General features: G+C 43.8%; 1 protein-coding gene across 3 annotated transcripts in view; it reads right to left on the minus strand.

Moving 5' to 3' along the window:
* myh11b (myosin, heavy chain 11b, smooth muscle) overlaps positions 1–10752 on the minus strand; it is a 161161-nt gene extending 150409 nt beyond the window's left edge. For all 3 annotated transcript variants that reach the window (XM_080207029.1, XM_080207028.1, XM_080207030.1), the window contains exons 1-2: positions 10658–10752; positions 4739–5103 (exon numbers count right to left, since the gene is read on the minus strand). In XM_080207029.1, coding sequence (XP_080063155.1) covers positions 4739–5086 — 348 coding nt within the window. In that variant the 5' untranslated portion in view covers positions 5087–5103; positions 10658–10752. The remainder of the gene's footprint in view (positions 1–4738; positions 5104–10657) is intronic.
* Positions 10753–21330: the final 10578 nt, after the last annotated feature.

Genomic DNA, 21330 nt, shown 5'->3' on the forward strand with positions numbered 1-21330 from the left:
CGCCAATGCGGATGGGGATCTCAAACCAAAATCTTGCTGCCGCAAATCCTGTTATGGCTCTCGTGAGATTTAGCAGCCATAATGGTATTTGTGCCCACAATAAACAGGATCACTAAATCTCGCTTGTTATCTCTGGGGTGGCACAGTGGCAAGCACTACTGCCTCACAGCACCAGGGACCTGGGTTCAATTCCAACCTTGGGTCATTGTCTGTGTGGAGTTTGCATGTTCTCCCTGTGTCTGGGTGGGTTTCATGGGGGTTGGGATTTGTTCCAGCATCACAGTATTTTGCTTTTATTAATGTTAAAGTTTATTTATTAGTGTCACAAGTAGGCTTACATTAACACTGCAATGAAGTTACTGTGAAAATCCCCTAGTCACCACCCTCCAGCGCCTACTGAGGAAGAATTTAGCAGGGCCAATGCACTCTAGCCAACAGGTCTTTTGGACTGAGGGAGGAAACCCATGCAGGCATGGGGAAAAACATGCAAACTCCACACAGACAGTGACTCAAGCCAGGAACGGAACTGGGGTCCCTGGTGCTGTGAGGCAGCAGTGCTAACCACTGTGCCATCCCATGCCTGCTTCCTGACCTCCTGTGAAATGACTTGCCTTTTCTTAGCAAATTTTTTCATCATTTTAACAGATGTTCAAAATTTCCCTTCATTTTCTCTCCCCAAGGAGAACAACTACACTTTCAACAGAATACACGTATCTTACTGGTGTGTCTGATGGGTATAGCACGACATTGGCAATTGGCACTGGCTTAGTGGTTTAAAAAAAGGGCAGTATGGACAATTTGGGCTGAAGGGCCCGTTTCCATGCTGTAAACCTCTGACTATGATCTACCCTCCTCTAGGGCTTGAAATCCTTCTGAAAGAACAACTTCCTGGATTGGAAACAATTCTCCAGCGGAGGCCTCTTCAGTTTATTATTTTTATAAAAGGCTCGGATAATCTTTGAACCCGGAAGCATTATTTAAATTTTCCTGATAGTCATCAATTCAAAAAAAAAAACCCCAATGGGAGATGAAAGTGGTGTGTCTTTTTCCAAAGCTAGTTGAAATCTCAGAACCTATTTTTGTGTGTTTCACTATTCAAGGTTTAGTCTGGTTTATCAGTGTACTTGTTTCCTCCTGATATTTACTAGATTTAAACACTAATTTGCCATTTATTCTTTCAGCAAGGTCCCAGCAGAAAACGTGTGTAAGGTGATCTATTCTGAATTGCACCTTACATCTGTATGTTCTAAGGGGTTCAGAGTTGATTAGTTTGATTTATTAATTAACTAATACACTATTACAATGAGATTCCTAAAGAAAGGATAGCAGAGGGTTGATGGCCTCTGATAATATGGGGTTGAATTTCTGCACGAGACCTTCCTGTGATCTCTATATTTTCAGTGGAGGATACATTGAATGGGGGGGGTGGGGGAAAAGAGAGAGAAGGAAAAGAGACAGGGACACCATTTCTAAAAGGTTTCTGTGGACTAAGAATAGAATAAAAACACTAATTTTGTATCATCAGCAAACCTGGATATTATATTCAGTTCTCTCATCTAGTCATTGATATCGATTGTAAACAGCTGAGGCCAAGTTCCTGTGGAACTCCACTCGTTACACCCTGTTAATCAGAAGATGACCAATTTTTCAAATTCTGTTTTCTGTCTGTTAACCAATCCTCAGTTAGTCTGCTAACTAATCCTCAATTGAGGCCTGTTATCTGGAATACTTCCTGAACACAAAGTCTAACCAACACTTTAAATGGGCTTCCAGGAAAAGATTAGCAACTTATAGTAATTAAAAGGGCCCCATGTGTGGCACGCAACTTTTTGGAATAGTTCAGCTAAGATTGCTTCAATAACCTTCCAAAGCTATTGTCCTGGAGAAACACTATCACCCTTATTTTCTTGCTCATTTATCGTAATAAAGTCAGGGCCGATAATCATTTCATTTTGACTAACCAGTGCTTCACGTTGAGCGTGGTGAGACCAAAATATCTCTACAACCATTGTTATAACAGTCCTAAGAGGAGAGATTGGGGAAACTGGGTGTATGTTCTTTAAGGTTTAGGGATGAGAGGTGATCCCATTGAGACTGACAATACCTAAAAGGGATAGGCAGGATAGATGCAGGCAAGCTGTTCCCCCGGTTTGCAGAGTCTAGATGTGGAGATGCCAGCGTTGGACTGGGGTAAACACAGCAAGACGTCTCACAACACCAGGTTAAAGTCCAACAGGTTTACTTGGTAGCAAAAGCAACTAGCTTTTGGAGAGCTGCTCCTTCATCAGGGAAGACCTGACAAGGGATCAGCGCTCCAAAAGCTAATGGCTTTTGCTACCAAATAAATCTGCTGGACTTTAACCTGGTGTTGAGAGACTTCCTACTGGAGAGTCTAGAACCAGTAGACTCTTCACTTCAGACCAAGATGAAGAGAACTGCTTTTACTCAGAGGGTTGTATATCTTTAGAATTCTCTGACCCAGTGGGTTGTGAAAGCTCAGTCATTGAGCATGTTTAAAGCAGAGATTGGCATGTTTCTAAATACCAATGACATAAAAAGGGTGTGGGGAAAAATGCACTGAAGTGGATGGTCAGCCAGGATTGTATTGAATGGTGGATCAGATCAGGCTTGATGGGCCAAATGGCCTACTCTTGCTGCTATGCTTATCTATTTGCCATACTTTGACACTCATTCCACCACTGGGTTGTCATTTCTACAGGCATTTTCTCAATGGCATAGTTCTCTCCCACTCCCTTTTCCCCTGTATGCAACATCGCCCTAAAATTTCCATGGACTTTTTTGTATTTTTTTTTTAAACTCTGTTTCAGCTAGAGCTTCTTGCTTTAAGACTTTCAAACAAATTAAAATCTTATTTAAAAAAATCATGGAATGTTTAAATATTGAGGGAATGATGCTCCACATTTTAAAATTTGATTTTCAGGGCCAGACAGGTTGTTGTGCAATAATTATGACTTTGTACACAGCTAAAAACTTACATGTCATTCAAAGAGGCTTAACATGTTCAATGTTTTGGCAGAAAATTATGCATTAAAAAGTTGAAATTGCTGGGTCCCTGTTGATTACATCTATAGAGACTGTAACAGTCCACCCTCAGAGGCAGCAGAATGTCATTGTTGGCAACTTCCAGACTTCATGGGCCAGAATTTTACTGTTCCGCCCGCCACTGAAATCGGAGCGAGCGAGGGACGGTCATGGTAAGGTCTTTTGACTTCAGGCGGGATACTGTGGTTTCAGGGTGAGCGAGACCAGTAGATGCCACTCCATATATGCAGACAGCAGATGTTGCTGTCAGTGTTAAACAGTAATGATGAGGAGTGCCAACACAGTTTTATCATTGGAAATGCAGATACCAAGTCATTAATGCACTCTACAGTATCTGAGCTTAAAATTTCCTAATTTCTTGGGTTGCTTTTGAAAAGTCTTTGCCTTTCTACTGGTAAAGATATACCAGGAAATGTGAGCTACTTCTTCAATACAACAATGGTTCATAGATATCCTCAGTTGAAGTGTTGTATCATTGTTGATCCACGTATAGGAGATGATTTGAATTTCAGCATATGTTGGATATATTTTCCCAGGGAGAGGTTCCAAACATTGAAATGTTTGGGCACAAATGTGTGGAATTAGCCAGTTACAGATCCGAATGCTCACAGATAAGGGCAGGAGTAACAGAAAATTCATATTCTATACTGCAGAGCAGCAAATTGGAAACAAAGTGGGGAAGATGGTCTCAGGAAGGGGAATATGGAACGGCCAGCATTGGGTTGGAAGATATCTGTGGGCAGAGGGGAGTATTCAGGTTTCTGAGTGTATCTCACAGTTGTTCCTTTAAGAATCATTCATTGCCATTAGGCTTAGTGACCCAAGCACAGTTTGGCATTGGCAGCTGCCAATTGAGTTGTGTCCTATGCCTTAGAGGCCTGATTTACATACCTTAAATGAAATGCTAGTCTTCCTCAAATGAAATGAGGGAAATCAATTCAGTTCCACACATTGCTAGAATGTGATTATCCATGTCTACCAAGTGGACAAAGATAATTGACCCATGATGGCACAGTGGTTAGCACTGCCGCTTCAGTGCCAGGATCCAGAGTTTGGTTCCCAGCTTGGCTCACTGACTGTGTGGAGTCTGCATGTTCTCTCTGGGTCTGCATGAGTTTCCTTCGGGTGCTCCAGTTTCCTCCCACAATCCAAAAGACATGCTGGTTATAGAATCACCACAGTGCAGGAGGCCGCCATTTGGCCCACACAGCCAGCATCAACAACAATCCCATCTGGGCCCTATCCTTGTGACCTGACACTTATCCTGCTAACCCCCCCGACACTAAAGGGACAATTTAACATGGCCAATCCACCTAACCTGCACATCTTTGGAATTTGGTGCGTGGGCTGTTCTAAATTCTCCCTCAGTGTACCCGAACAGTGTGGTGACTAGGGGATTTTCACAATACCTTCATTGCAACATTAATGGAAGGCTTACTTGTGACACTTATAAATAATCTTCAAAAAAACTTTAAACATAATGTGTCCAAGTGCAACATTCAACTGATTTTAATCTTTTTCCCCTTGCACACTAGTTCCTGAACCTGGTTAGTATTTAGATGTGGAAACTGAATCCACTTCCACTCTTTGGTCAGTGCTAATGTTTAGCAAAACCTATGAGAGGGTTTCTGCTAATCCTGCTTTTAAAACACTCAGAAGTGGGGGCTTTACTCACATAGATAAGTCCTGAGTAGTAGCGCTCCCTCAGATTATGCAACACCGATGCTTCATTCAGACAAGTCAGCTCCGCCATGTCCTCCACTTTGGAGAACTTTGGGGGATTCATTTTCTGGATATCATCTTTGTTAACTGTAATTTTCTTTCCATTTTCCACCAACTCCACGGTAACCTCGTCCCCCTTCTCGTCTTTAATGCTCGCGGCTTCAAAGCCATTGCGGTCTGAAGGCACCCAAACCAATTTCTTCGCTGACCAGTCAGCTTGGGCTAGTGGATTGTTGAGGGTTTTATCCACAAAGAGAAATGCATCAGCCTCTCCACCCTGGCTGCCAGACTTCTGCGCCATTATGTCTCAGTAATGACCTGTGGGAAATAATGAAACAAAAAGGTTTAAAATCCAAGCACAAATCAATGTAAAAATAACAGGATAGTATCTTTGTCTTCATTACCAGAGCCTTATTCTGGTAAAGCAACTCAAAGACCAATTAGTTCAGTGGATTGTAGTTGGGGCCAGTTCTAGAATCAGTACATGATACATAAAGGATGGTAGTGACAAGAAAAAAATTGTGTTTCCATGCATCCTGCAACTCGGCTAATTCTGCATGTCTTTTATGCTCCTCTGATTCTTCTGATGGTAACTTATGCTGTAACAAATTCCCAAGTCCTTCAGCACTTTGCTCAAAGGTTAGTCACTCTTTGTGATCCAAGCAGGGAGCATCAATTATTTATTCTATTGAGGCAGTCACTACATCTTAATGTAATCCTACTTTTTTGTTCATGGATTATGGGCTTTGCTGGGTAGGCCAGCCTATATTAGCCACATCCAATTACCCTCAAGAAGGTGGTGGTGAGCCCCCTTTTGAAGTGCTATCTGGCATAGGTGCATCCACATTGCTGTTAGGAATGGAGTTTGACCCAATGATAATGAACAAATGGTGTTACATTTCCAAATCAGAATGGTGAGTGGCTTGGACAGGAACTTATGGTGTTCCCAGGTATCTGTTACCCTTGTCCTTTGTGGTGGTAGAAATCACAGATTTGGAAGGTGCCAACAAAGGAGACTTGCTGCAGTGCATCTTGTAGTTGGTACACACTGCTGCCACTGTGCATTGGCAGTGGAAGGATTGTGTGTTTAAGGTGCCAATCAAGTAGGCTGCTTATCCTGGATGGTCTCGAGCTTCTTGAGTGCTGTTGGAGCTGCACTCATCCAGGCAAGTGGAAAATATTTCTACACACCTGACCTGTGCCTTGTAGATGGTGGACAGGGGAATGGGGGTGGGGAAAAGAGGTGCCAGGAGGGGAGTTACTTGCTGCAGAATTCCCAGCCTCTGATCTGCTCTTGTATCCACACATGTCCATCAGCAAAATGCTCAGAGCAACTGTAGCAACCCAATTATGCATCAATATGAAATGGTTTCAATGCTACACTCAAACAATAGTCTGGTATAATTTGAGAACCTATTTCTTGGAAATCAATTGCAATGTACTGGGTGTGGATTAACTGTAAGTATTTAAAAGAATCCTACTTTTAGAAGATGGCCATTTAAATGGTAGTAGAGCTATCAGTCACCCTTTTCTCCTGACATTTATTTAATTGCCTGCAGAGCTGGGAGAGGAATTTCCCAGAGATTTTAATTACTGTTGTACATTTAAAGATGGTGCATGTTTACAGCTGGCAGCTACAGGGTATTTTTTATTGCAGGGGGAAATCCAAATAGATCAAGATCACTGACAACACAGTTGATAGCAATGCTTGGTATACTTTCAGAAATCATTATATATAATAACAATCACATTTCATTGTATACAGTAAGACAAACATACCCATTTCAGAAAAAGTACACAGTTTTAAAAAAAAATACTCTTACATAGGCAATGTCTAAAACCGTACTGAAGACACATTGCCAAACACTTCACAATTTCAATAAGACTCCAGCTCAAAGATGCGACCTGACCTCATCAACATCACCTCAATATTGTGATAAACTAATCCACGGTGGGGCCAAGAGGGGAGCATTAAGACAAGAGAAATACATGCAGATTCAAAAGGAAGTGCTGTCTTTCCAGCAGAGATCTAACTTGGGCAATGCTGTTACTTTACAGAAACTGGAGGCTGCATGCTAATTTAACCCTTACTTGGGACAACACACATTTCAGGTTTTCCCTGTCCAGTAACTCACAAGAAAAAGATACAACTTAGAATAATTCCAATCCTTAGTATTCTGGGAAGATCTATTGGCTCATGTTCAGTGAAAACGGTTGTCAGGTTTAGGTGCCAGAAGAGCTCATGACTCAACCTGTCTTGCCAGGATCCAGAGAGATGTTCATCATCAGCCATTGCTCCTCACAGAGGGGATCTCAAGTAAAAGAGCCTGAGCCAGGTCAGCTTCATTAGCTGCAGTTGCCTGATTAAAGATGAGCACTGATTACCATTGGAAAGTTGACCATTGCCTTACCGCTAGTGAAAATTGGACATATGAAAGCCCAGAAGAAAATGGGTGGAGAATTTAAGTGGAGTTAATTCAATAAAGCTGGATTGTAAATTTAGTATCATGAACCTACGATTACATTGCTTTTTTCAAAAAAAAAAGCAATCTAGCTCATTAATGTCATTTAGGGAAGGAAATCTGCCACCCTTTCCTTGTCTGGACTACATGTGACTCCGGTCTCCAACAGCAATCTATGGCTGGGCATCATCTGATGAAGGGGAAGCAGTCTGGAAGCTCGTGCTACCAAATAAACCTGTTGGACTTCAACCTAGTGTTGTGAGACTTCTTACAAGCCAAGTCACTTAGTTGTATCCAGATAAAACCAATTTACCCTTTCTGGCATAGTGGTTCAAAAAGGTGGCTTACTTCCACCCTCTCAAGGACAGTTCAGGATGTCAAGAAATAGGGTGGCACAGTGGTTAGCACTGCTGTCTCAGTGCCTGGGACCTGGGTTTAATTCCCAGCTTGGGTCATTGTCTGTGTGGAATTTGCATGTTCTCCCCGTGTCTGTGTGAGTATCCTCCCACAGTTTTAAGGTGTGTGGGTTAGGTAGATTGGCTATGCTGAATTGCTTCTTAGTGTCAGAGGGATTAGCTAGGGTTAATACATGGGGTTATGGGGATAGCGCCTGGATGGGATTATGGTCCATGCACTCCCAATGGGCTGAATGGCCTCCTTCTGCACTGTAGGATTCAATGAAATGCTGGCCACACACAGCCATGAGTATTGGGGTTAGGAACACACTTTACAAGAAAAGGTTCAATATACTTCACAGTAACATGTGGACCATACTCCCTTTCTACTTTATAAGGCTTGCTTACAGAAGCTATTAACACTGCACAGGATGCTGGACATTTCCTGCAGGAGTGTCCCACTGATTGGAACTAGAATGCTTCAGTTGGTTGCCAGTGAGTGACAGCCTTATATAGAAATAAAATCAGCTGCAAAACATCACCACAGGTATAGATTTGGAAAGAGTCAGGGTTCATGTCCAGCAAGTGGATGGGAATAACCTACTCCGTGGAGCATTGGAAAAGTTTGCAGGTAGTCTGGTGAACTCCCTGGCTTGCAGGTGGTGTCATTTGAAAAGTGTATGGGGACAATCCTTCCCCCAGGTCATTACACTCTTGCTTGACTTTATCCCGTTTAGGAGTCCAGATACAGGAATTCCAGGAACTGTATAAAGGGAAATAGTGGTCTAACCTTGCATTAATTAATTTTTATTTATTAGTGTCACAAGTATGTTTCAACCCAAAATGAAAGTCAGATTGAAATGTATCATCACAAAGCGCGTGGGGGACATTGATTTTTATTTTGGGGAGGGTAAACAGGCATTAGAAACTTGCTGAATTCGCTCCAATATTCTCAATTTAACAGCAGAGTGTGAGCGGGGGTGGAAGGGGCAGAGGTTTTCTACACTCGAGTGCCCGAAATCTCTGCAAATAGGGAATTATTTCCAAGCCAGCGTTCTGGACACATCGTAGTGACAGTAATCCTCTCTTTGATCTTCCGCTTTTGGGGGCTCACATTGTGTGATAATTTCCAAGAACCGCTTTGTTTTATTTTTATAAAAGGAGATGGCGGCGAATTCCCCACGGATGACACCTGATCAAATAAGGTGAGCGAGGTGCCCTGGGGATGAAAATCAGACCCCCCCTTCTACGTTAGAAGAATGTTAAAATTTCCCCATGTGAGTGGTTGCAGGCTGGCTAAATGTTACTGTGGAACTTTAAACATTCGAAATTCCGTCATGTGAATGATATAGAATATAAACCATATCCTCCGGGCGGTTTGTTACCATGTATGGTGATGTTTCTCCCAACTGGTGATTACTGAGCAACGTAATGAGGGGGAGAGCTCCCAGCAAAAACCGAACTGAGATCCTTTTTAGGGAATGTCATAATGAGATGCTGGATATTCACGTCAAACTGGTAAACAAGCGATATTTTAATCAAATAAGGACACACGCTGTTTTACTGCGGCCGCATCTGTCTCTCGCAGATATTGTACAGCGTCCTCTGGCTTTGATGGGGGAGGTTCTTCTGTCCAGGTGCACGTTAAGAGGAAAAAAAATAACTTCTTTATAGAATTAACTTCAGCCCTCACTGCTTTCCTTGCTACATAAGGTATGGAGGGCTCCACTCAGAATCCCTGCAGTGCAGAAGGAGTGTGTTTTTTTTTAAAAAAACAGTAACTTCATTGCAGTGTTAATGTAAGCCTACTTGTGACACTAATAAATAAACTTTAAAAATTCAACCCAGCGAGTCTGTACCGACTCCCTGACAAGAGCATCTCACCCAGACCCTCACCCCCTGTAAACCCCACACAAATAATTCAAGTATAAACTCATCAATTCGCTGAAACTTTTGGTGTCCTGGACAGGTTTATACACACGAATATTACTGGACTCAGTTGAAGTTGAGCGTACAGTCACACATCGGGGAAACGAGGCCATTCGGCCCACATGGGCTGCCTCTTAGTGAATTGGTCATTCTAAGTGCTGTCCCCCTAACAGGAATCCAATTCCCCCTGGATTGCTTCCATTGAAACACCTGGGAATTGGGGAAACCTGGGAGCGATTAAAAGCTGCTTCCTGTATTTCTACCCCCCTCCCCACTCCCTGCCAGCATCACCGCCTTCGTGCACTTCTCTGATCAAGCGAGGAGAATTGTATTCCTAATCCATCTATTCATGGGGTGCGTTTACATTACAGACTCAGCCCGACTCCATAATTACCCCAAACAGAGTTTCATCTAGATTCAGCACATACAGCCTGCTCCTCTGGGCTCCTTATTAAGGACAGTCCCTATAAACGTTTGCAGATTATTAACATCACAGAATCCTCTTCCTTCCCCTACTATCCTCGTAACCCTATTCATTTACCCAGCCAGTCCTCCTAACTTGCACATCACAGGACGCTAACGGGCAATTTAGTCTGGCCAACCACCTAACTGACATATCATGGGATACTTATCCCGCTAATTCCTCTAACCTACGCATCTTTGGACAACAAGGGGCAATTTAGCATAGCCAATCCCTCAGCTGACATCATTTGGACTGTTACTTGTTGTAACTATTAGTGATTATAATACAGTAACTTTACCGATCAATATAACCATTAGTGATGCTGTAATGATTACTGATCAATACTATATATTGCAACCATTATTGATCACTATTGCAGTTACCACTGATCATTAACTACTGTAATCATGCCCTTTAATGTTTCAGTCGCCGCTGTTATTGGTTATTATTAACTAATGACTTCTCACCGCTGTAAACCTGTACTAGTTACAGACACTGACTGTTCTTTAGCACCGACAAGGACTTTAAACCCACTTGAGGGTCACAGAATTCCATTTTCTTCATCCTTATTAACATTATATCTGTAATACGAATGAAAGCTCGCGTTTGTCCTGATTACTCACTGAAGACTGGCTGGATCGGCAAGTTGATTAGATTCCGGATGTCCAGGAGCAGAAACACACACACAGTGGGGAAGCGCCCGAGTAAGCGGTATCCCCGCTCCTCAGTATTTAACCAGGGCGCCTGGACTAACATGGGGCGGGGTAACTCCTCCCAGCTTTGGGGAAACTCTGGCACCTATTTCATCTGACTGACTCCTTTGAATAAACGTATCACTAAAATATGTATATTCCCAACATTTTTACACGAGAAGTACAAAATGTAACGAGAAAATTAAAAGAACCGGTCACACAATAATGCTTAATCCTCTGACTTTTCCCATAGAAGGATATTAATAACTTTTCCTTTGACTTTTAATTTGACTGGGGTTTGCAGTCGTTGTATTCGGCGAAGGATTTTTGTGATTCTTCTTGTGAATTCTGTTCTCAAAATTCAGACAGTTTTTATTCATTTTTCAAACAGTGACACCAACTCCTCTCCCAATGAAAATCTGTGTGTGTGAGCCAGATGCTTCAATCCCAATGTCACAACAGCGTCTCCTGCTGCACGGTCTGACATTCTCCCAACCCATTCAGTTCTCCACTTTTATTCCCAAGTAGTCTTAAGAGGACTGCATTAGAAACTGGGCCGAGGTCAGGATACAGCACAGTGGCACAGAGGTTAGCACTGCAGGATACAGCAGTGCCACAGTGGTTAGCACTGCAGGATACAGCATGGTGCCACAGTGGTTAGCACTGCAGGATACAGCACGGTGGCACAGTGGTTAGCACTGCAGGATACAGCACAGTGTCACAGTGGTTAGCACTGCAGGATACAGCACAGTGCCACAGTGGTTAGCACTGCAGGATACAGCACGGTGGCACAGTGGTTAGCACTGCAGGATACAGCACAGTGCCACAGTGGTTAGCACTGCAGGATACAGCACAGTAGTTAGCACTGCAGGATACAGCACAGTGCCACAGTGGTTAGCACTGCAGGATACAGCACGGTGATCAGCACTGCAGGATATAGCACAGTAGTTAGCACTGCAGGATACAGCATGGTGCCACAGTGGTTAGCACTGCAGGATACAGCACAGTGGTTAGCACTGCAGGATACAGCACAGTGCCACAGTGGTCAGCACTGCAGGATACAGCACAGTGGCACAGAGGTTAGCACTGCAGGATACAGCATGGTGGCACAGTGGTTAGCACTGCAGGATACAGCATGGTGCCACAGTGGTTAGCACTGCAGGATACAGCACGGTGGTCAGCACTGCAGGATACAGCACGGTGGCACAGAGGTTAGCACTGCAGGATACAGCACAGTGGTCAGCACTGCAGGATACAGCACGGTGGTCAGCACTGCAGGATACAGCACGGTGGCACAGTGGTTAGCACTGCAGGATACAGCACGGTGGCACAGTGGTTAGCACTGCAGGATACAGCACAGTGCCACAGTGGTTAGCACTGCAGGATACAGCACAGTGCCACAGTGGTCAGCACTGCAGGATACAGCACGGTGGTCAGCACTGCAGGATACAGCACAGTGCCACAGTGGTCAGCACTGCAGGATACAGCACAGTGCCACAGTGGTTAGCACTGCAGGATACAGCACAGTGCCACAGTGGTCAGCACTGCAGGATACAGCACGGTGGCACAGTGGTTAGCACTGCTGCCTCATAATGATGTCATTGGACTGGGGTGGCACAGTAAGAAGTCTCACAACATTAGGTTAAAGTCCAGTAGATTTATTTGGTAGTATAAGCTTTTGGAGTATCACTCCTGCTTCAGGTGAATGAGGAGCTATGTTTGCAAACACAGCATATAAAGACACAAATTCAATTTACAAAATAATGGTTGGAATGCGAGTCTTTACATGTAATCAAATCTTAAACGTACAGACAATGTGAGTGGAGAGAAGATTAAACATAGGTTAAAGAGGTGTTATTGTCTCCAGCCAGGACAGTTAGCGCTAGGGACCTGGGTTCGATTTCCAGCTCGGGTCACTGTCTGTGCTGAGTTTGCACGTCGTCCCCACGTCTGTGTAGGTTTTCTCCAGGTGCTCCAGTTTCCTCCTTTGTCTGAAGGATTGTGCTGGTTAGGTGCACTGGCAATGCTAAATTCTTCCCCAGTGTACCCAGGCGCCAGAATGTGGCGACTAGGGGATTTTCACAGTAATTTTCATTGCAGTGTCAATGTAAACCTACTTGTGACACTGATAAATAATATAGACCAGCTCGGTCAGCAAGTCACCCTGGGCTGGATGGGAGCCCGGGTTCCAGAGATCTCATTGGGGGAAAGCATTGACTAGGGGCCAGACGGGGGGAGCTTTCCGCAGAGTGAAGTGGAAGTAGACTCCAAAAACGCGGGGCTCCCTGCATTTTCCCATTTGCTGCTGAAATGTTTGCTTTAAGCATCAAGCTCATAGAAAGGGAAACTTTCCACCTCCATCCACGTCCCCAGGTGGCCAACATTGAGTGTGAGAGCGGAAGACATAAAAACAAACTGTTTTTAGAAACACAAGGCGACCCAGTGGACTGTTCGGCAAATCTAGCAAAGCAAACGAAAGGACATTGTTGCTCTGTGTTTGGCCTGGTAACTGAGTGCGAGCAGGATTAAATCCCAAAAAGGGAACATAGAATACGCTATGGAATTCCGTCAACATACCGGATGTGAAACATTGAGACAGCAGCTCGATACTAAATATGGTTTAATTGTTTTATAAGCGATACTATAAACTTATTAGAGCCACTTCATAAACTTTCATCTTTTTAAGTGATTATCTTGCCCATAAAGGACATCTTACAGTGAACCAGACTGACTGTGTACTTCAATTTACACCGTATTCCCGGTTCATTTTCACATCAGTCATTTACAACAAGGAAGAAATGGGATCCTCCAGCCCCCAAAACCGAGCCGGACAGGACTTTCCTTGCTTCTTGTAGGAATAATCATTTGGCTGCTATTAGGAACTGTACTTTCGACCTCCTGTTGAAGCTGTACACACAATGACAGAGCGACTGCAGCGGAAAAAGAGGCCATTCGGCCCATCATGTGCTGGCTCTCTGTATGTGCAATCCAGCAAGTGCTATTTCCCCGCCTTCTCCCCCTAATCCTACACGCTCGGAATCCAATTCTCTCCGGAGTGCCTCCATTGAAATACCTGGGAACTGGGGAAAAGGTGACTTTTTGCATTGATGGCATCTCCTCAAGTTTCCCCAGGATTGGGAAGTGCAATGCAATACAGAAAACCCTCAGTCCATTCGGCGTTCAATTGAGAAAAGTGGCTAAACGGGAGACCACTGAGAACCTCCTACTAATGTTATAATAATCAATAGTCAATAAGACCGTTGAGAGGAGGAGTCAGCCAGAGTGGGCCACCTTTTCCTGAACCTCTAACATTTAATCCCCTGTCATCAACACAGCCCATGCAGGCACTAAATTAAATGCGGTTACAATTATTAAAATTAATGATTAGTGATCTCTTTCCACAGCGGCTAATCACAGCAACTCATTGGATTAGAAATTATCTCGAGCTGTCCACAGCAATTCGCCAGTAAACTATCATTTAGTTCTTTCAATTGTTTCTTTGAAAAGTGATTTATTGCTGTTCAGGGACGTTTTGTTTTGCTCTCTCGATTTTGTTTACAATGTTTCGGAGTTCCGTGTTCATGAAACAACCATTTCAAAGGGACACAAAACAAAATATGTTGTCAAATCTCAGCAGGTTTGACAGCATCTACAGTGAGAGAATAGATGGTAGTCATGACGTGGAGGTGCCAGCGTTGGACTGGGGTAACCACTGTAAGAAATCTCACAACACCAGGTTAAAGTCCAACAGGTTTATTTGGTAGCAAAAGCCACTAGCTTTCAGAGTGCTGCTCCTTCATCACACCAGGTTAAAGTCCAACAGAAAAAAGAATGAAGGAGCAGTGCTCTGAAAGCTAGTGGCTTTTGCTACCAAATAAACCTGTTGGACTTTAATCTGGTGTTGTGAGACTTCTTATTGAGAGAATAGAACCAACGTTTAGGCTTTGACAAAAGGTCACCTGGACTTGAAACATCAGCTCTTTCCTCTCCTTAAAGATGCTGCCAGGCCTGCGGAGATTTTCCAGCATTTTCTCTTCAGGTTAGGTCATCCAGACTCGATTCCTCTCTCCACACATGCTGCCAGACCTGCTGAGATTTTCCAGCATTTCTAATTCCAGCATCCGCAGTTTTTTGCTTTTAATTTCAAAGGGGTCTCAGTTTCTCTGTCCATGATACCAGGTATTCCTCAGATTTACAGTCACGTTTTGCTTACCAGGTTCCTCCTGTTATAGGGCACTGATCTAGTTTTCCACAAATCTGGGGCAATGTTCTGGAATCCCACCACAGTAGATGGTCAAGTTAAGATTAAATCAACTTGGGTAAAGAAGGTTGTGTTAGCAGCGATTAGAATGATTTCAACCGAATATTGCACAAAATACATTTTTATGGCCCAATTAATCATAGAATCCTTACAGTGCAGGAGGTTATTCGGCCCACTGAGTCTGCACCAACAACAATCCCACACAGGCCCTATCATAAGAACATAAGAAATAGGAGCAGGAGTAGGCCATCTAGCCCTTCGAGCCTGCCCCGCCATTCAATAAGATCATGGCTGATCTGTCGCTGCTCAGTTCCACTTTCCCGCTTTCTCCCCATAACCCTTAATCTTATCAAAAACCCATCAACCCGCGTCTTAAAAATATTTAGCGAGGCAGCCTCCACCACTTCAACGGGCAGAGAATTCCAGAGATTCACCACCCTTTGAGTGAAGAAGTTCCTCCTCAACTCCGTTCTAAACCGCCCCCCTTTTATCTTGAGGCTGAGCCCCCTAGTCCTACTGTCTTTTTTGAGCGGGAAGAGTGTCTCCACCTCTATCCTATCCATCCCATTCATCATCTTATACGTCTCAATGAGATCTCCCCTCATTCTTCTAAACTCTAACGAGTAAATCCCTCTAATTTTTGCATTCTGGAACACTAAGCAATTTAGCATAGCCAATGCACCTAACCTGCACATCTTTGGACTGTGGGAGGAAACCGGAGCACCCCGTGGATACCCACTCAGACACAGGGAGAATGTGCAAACTTCACATAGACAGTGACCCAAGCTGGGAATCGAACCTAGGTTCCTGGAGCTGTGAGGCAGCAGCACCATGTCGCAATAATTGTAACACAACTGAAAGCAGGCAGCTTATATGGACTGGAAACATTAACAGTGTTTCTGTCTTAGATCTGCTGAGTTTTCCCAACATTTCCTGCTTTTATTTGATTCCCAGCAATATCTTGCTTATGTGAAACTAGGCAGACCAGATTATACAATCCAGAGAGTTTGAGTTTAGCCAGCATGTTTCATCCTTGGACAGGGTGAATCCCTTTGAATGTTCCTAGAAAAGCAAGTCAAAGCTACATACTACTCAGCCGTGATGGGAGGTTACTGCCGAGTCTTGCACATCCTGACTCCCCAACAGGGTGGATGGACGTTCAGGAGCTATACCTCACCTGAGAAATGGACCGTACCATACCAAGATCCAGAACTGTGGGGTGGGGACTAATTTCAATATTGTGGTTTATTCTATAACTAGGCTGGATCCTGGATATGATTCATTTTCATCTTGAGCCAAATTCCATTTCTCTATTACCTTTTTATTCACTTGTGGGACATGGGTGTTGTTGGCTGGCCAGCATTTATTGTTTCCCTTGAGAACGTGGTGGTGAGCAGGTGATAAAACTGAGTGGCTTGCTGGGCCATTTTGGAGGGCAGTTGAGAGTCAACCACATTGCTGTGGCTCTGGAGCCACACGTAGGCCAGACCAGGTAAGGATGGCAGATTTTCTTCCCTAAAGGACATTACCATTTTGGTAATTATTTTAAAGTCATCCCCAGCTTTGGCAGTGATATCTTGTCACTTTATTCTTTAACCCAGCCTCCCATCCATTGATTCTGTCCACAGTTCCTGCTGCCTCAGCAAAGCAGTCAGCATAATTAAGGACCCCACGCACCCTAGACATTCTCCCTTCCACGTTCTTCCGTTGGGAAAAGGATACAGAAGCCTGAGGTCACGTACCAACTGACTCAAGAAATCAGACTTTTGAATGGACTTACCTTATATTAAGCTGATCTTTCTCTACACTCTTGCTATGATTAAAACAGTACATTCTGCACCCTCTCCTTTCCTTCTCTATGAATGGTATGCTTTGTCTGTATAGTGCCCAAGAAATCATACTTTTTACTTATTGTTAATCCATGTGACAATAATAAATCAAATTAAATCAAACTTGCTGCGTTCCCTCTCCCAATCCCAGGTATGTTTCTGTGGGATCAGCTTTCTGCTACCACGCTGAGAACTTTGACCTTTATTGAGCAAATTCTCATCTTCCCTATAGGACAACCTGATCCCATACTACCACCAGCTTGCCTTTCTGTGGCCAGTGATTTAGAAATCCTTTGCCACTCTTCACTGACCTTATCCACTGCGTGGGATATTCAAGTTTCTATTGCTCCTGATCTGGTGTGTTTATTTCCCTGCAGTTGTTCCTTCCTTTCTTCCAATCAGATATCTTTGCCTTTCAGATTCCCACCCCCCCCATCCCCAAGTTCACTGCTCCCGCTCGTTGGGTATCACTCACAGATCCACCGGTGCCCAAAGTGAACACCCAGTCACTCTGCGACTACAATGGATCCAAGGACTGTATCTGCTGGTTCATGGTCAGCTTTTCACTCCTCCTTGGTTCACAGCCACCACAACATCTCAGAAACCAAACTCACTCATCCTGCTCTTCAAAGATCTCCTGGATCTACTTCCTCTCTACATCTGACATGGTGGCACAGTGGTTAGCACTGCTGCCTCACAGCGCCAGGGACCTGCATTCCATTCCTGCCTTGAGTGACTGTCGGTGTGAAGTCTGCACATTCTCCCTGTGTCTGTGTGGGTTTCCTCCGGTTTTCTCCTGCAGTCTGAAAGTCTATGCTGGTTAGGTGCATTGGCCATGTTAACTTCTCCCTGTGTACCCAAACAAGCGCTGGAGTGTGGCGAATGAGGGATTTTCACAGTAACTTCATTGCAACGTTAATGTAAGCCTACTTGTGACATCAATAAAAAAACTTTAAAAAATTAAAAACTCTAGATCCCTTTCTGAAGCTAGACACTGATTCACGGATTCTCCAAACTGATATCATCCCTGTTATCTCACCACAGAACCTCAGACTCTCCATTCTGCTCACTCTACATTTTCCCATTCTGTTTACAATCAGATCTTGCCATTGGTAAAATCCACCACATTCACCTGACACGCCTTTCTCTAATGCCTACTCCTGAGTGTGTTTTGGTTTTCACTCATATCCTGTCCACCTTGACCCTTCTCAGGCTCTTCCCTCTGTCCAGTCACCCAGCTTTATACCTTTCATGTCTCTCCAATCCCTATCACAACCAATCACTGCAGCTTCTCTTCCAGGAATACCTACCCTGAAGAAGCACTGCTCTTCTCTCTGACAGGATTTCGCATGTCTCTCCCCCCCCCCCCCCCCCCCCCCACCCCACCCCATTCACCTTCACTGCTTTCTATTTCTCCTAGTGTTGGATAAAGTATTTACCAAGACAATGATTAGCTCTACCCCACCTCCACCTCTTTGTTTTAATTTTATTTCATTTTTAACTGTTCTCTATCTTTGTCTTTCTTTATCACCCCCAACTCTTTCCCTCTATTTTATTCCCTTCTCTTACCTTTTCTCAATTTTACCTCTCTCCCACCCACATCTTACCCTCTGATTTCAGCTTCTCTGCCATTTGGCCATTCACACCTTCTATTCGCTCTATGGACTGCCATTAGCACCTCTTAGCCTTTCCCCTTGTTTTTGTGGCTATGAATCAGTTTCATTCCCTCATTTTCCAGGTTAAATATCTCCCACTTTCTATACCTTTTAGCTTTGACAAAGGGTTACCTGGACTCGAAATGTCAGCTCTTTTCTCTCCTTATAGATACTGCCAGAGCTGCTGAGATTTTCCAGCAATTTCTCCTTTGGAATCATTCAGCAGGTCTGGCAGCATCTGTAGGGGGAGAAAGCAGAGTTAATGTTTTGAGTCTGTTTGGGTCTTCATCAGAATTAAAGAGAGGGAGACATGTGTTAGATATTAAACTTGCTGAGAGATTGCAACAAGTTGTTACAACATTAACAGAAGACAGATGGCACTACTCTTCCATCTACCCAAGAAAGACAAACATGCATTTTCAGTTCATGGAATAAACAAAACATATTTCTTTCCAGTTACTGTCCTAGGTTGAACCCTCTGGAATAAGCACAAACTAACCTTCTATGCCTCTCAGGCCTTTCCTTCTGAGCATCAACACCCTGGTAGAGGATTTGATTTGATTTGATTTATTATTGTCACGCGTATTAACATACAGTGAAAAGTACTGTTTCTTGCATGCTATACAAAGAATACCTTTCACAGAGAAGGAAACGAGAGAGTGCAGAATGTAGTGTTACAGTCACAGCTAGGGTGTAGCAAAAGACAAACTTAATGCAAGGTAAGTCCAGTCAAAAGTCTGACAGCAGCGGGGAAGAAGCTGTTCTTGAGTTGGTTGGTCCGTGACCTCAGACCTTTTTTTTTCCCCGGAAGGAAGAAAGTGGAAGAGAGAATGTCGGGGGTGTTGGGGTCCTTAACTATGCTGGCTGCTTTGCCAAGGCAGCGGGAAGTATAGACAGAGTCAATGGATGGGAGGCTGGTTTGCGTGATGGGACTGGGCTACATTCACAACCCTTTTGTAGTTCCTTGTGGTTTTGGGCAGAGCAGGAGCCATACCAAGCTGTGAAACAACCAGAAAGAATGCTTTCTATGGTGCATCTGTAAGAATTGGTGAGAATCATAGCTGACATGGCAAATTTCCTTAGTCTTCTGAGAAAATAGAGGCATTGGTGGGCTGTCTTAACTATAGTGTTGGCATGAGGGTGGGGGGGCGAGGACAGGTTGATGGTGATCTGGACACTTAAAAACTTGAAGCTCTTGACCCTTTCTACTTCATTCCTGTTGATGTAGACAGGGGCATGTTCTCCTTTACGTTTCCTAAAGTCGATGACAATCTCCTTCGTTTTGTTGACATTGAGAAAGAGATTATTGTTGCCATACCAGTTCACCAGATTCTCTATCTCATTCAAGTACTTGTCTCATCATGGTTTGCGATCAACCCACTACTTTGGTGTCATCAGCAAACCTGAAAATCAGATTGGAGGGGAATTCCACGGGATGCCAATCTAGAGAGCTCAGGCAGTTTGGAAAGGAGGATGTACATGCACGACCAAAAGGTTTCAACAGCAGATGGGCTGAGGCAGGGCCAGAAGTGAGAGCTATAAAAGGTGGAAAAGGCAGCCTTTCTAATGTAGAGAATAGGGAATCAAAACTTAACGAGGTTCCAATATGAAACTGACAATCTCAGTCAGAACAGGAGATTGTATAGGGAATGGGGATTGGGTTTTGCTAAATCTAAAATAACAGTCAGTCTTCCAATGAGAAAATTGCAGTTCCATCATGACTGGCTATCCACTCTGCAATGATCAGATACAGGAGCTTAAAAGCAGTGAGGCTTTGGAAGAGGAAGTTTGTGGTTCACTTCTACAATTGCAGTTGCAGTCACACAGGATATCATTTGCCACTTTGGTCATGAAAATGTTGGTGCTGTGGGAGGGGCTGATTTCTCGATTTTGAGAGGTTCAAACTTGAAATTGCAGGAAAGGCAGACTTGGATTTGTCTTTCTTCATTTTTCTTCCCCCCCCGCCCCCGACTCTTTTCCCCTACTTCATCCCCCTTCCTTACCTTTTCTTCTCCCCAACTTCCCCTTTTCTACATTCTACCTCTGTCCAATTTTCCCCCCTCCCCCAATATCTTCATGTTGATTTGATTTATTGTCACATATTAGTATACAGTGAAAAGTATTGTCTCTTGCATGCTATACAGACAAAACATACCATTCATAAAGAAGGAAATGAGAGAGTGCAAAATGTAGTGTTACAGTCATAGCTAGGGTGTAGAGAAAAATCAACTTAATGCAAGGTAAGTCTATTCAAAAGTCTTACAGCAGCAGGGAAGGTGCAGTTCTTGAGTCGGTATGTGACCTCAGACTTGTATATCTTTTTTCCCGAAGGAAGAAGATGGAAGAGAGAATATACGGAATGCGTGGGGTCTTTAATTATGCTGGCTGCTTTGCCGAGGCAGTGGGAAGCGTAGACAGAGTCAATGGACGGGAGGCTGGTTTGCGTGATGGATTGGGCTTCATTCACAACCTTTTGTAGTTTCTTGCAGTCCGGATAGAGCAGGAGCCAAAACAAGCTGTGATACAACCACAAAGAATGCTTTTAATGGTGCACCTGTAAAAGTTGGTGACAGTTGTAGCTGACATGCCAAATTTCCTTAATCTTCTGAGAAAGTATCCATCTGGCACAGCTTACAGCTTCTCTGCCATTTGGCTATTCACATCCTTTATTCTCTCTTAGCATTCTTTTCCCTTGGTTTCTATGGCTATGACTCATCTTTCATTCCCTCACCCTGTAGTCTTTGTCTTTTAGCTTTGACAAAGGGTAATTTGGACTCAATGTCAGCTCTTTTCTCTCCTTACAGAATCTGCCAGACCTGCTGAGATTTTCCAGCATTTACTCTTTTGGTTTCAGATTCC

Source organism: Carcharhinus amblyrhynchos, chromosome 18 (assembly GCF_965287045.1).
Source record: "Carcharhinus amblyrhynchos chromosome 18, sCarAmb.v2.hapA, whole genome shotgun sequence".
Lineage (NCBI taxonomy): Eukaryota > Metazoa > Chordata > Chondrichthyes > Carcharhiniformes > Carcharhinidae > Carcharhinus > Carcharhinus amblyrhynchos.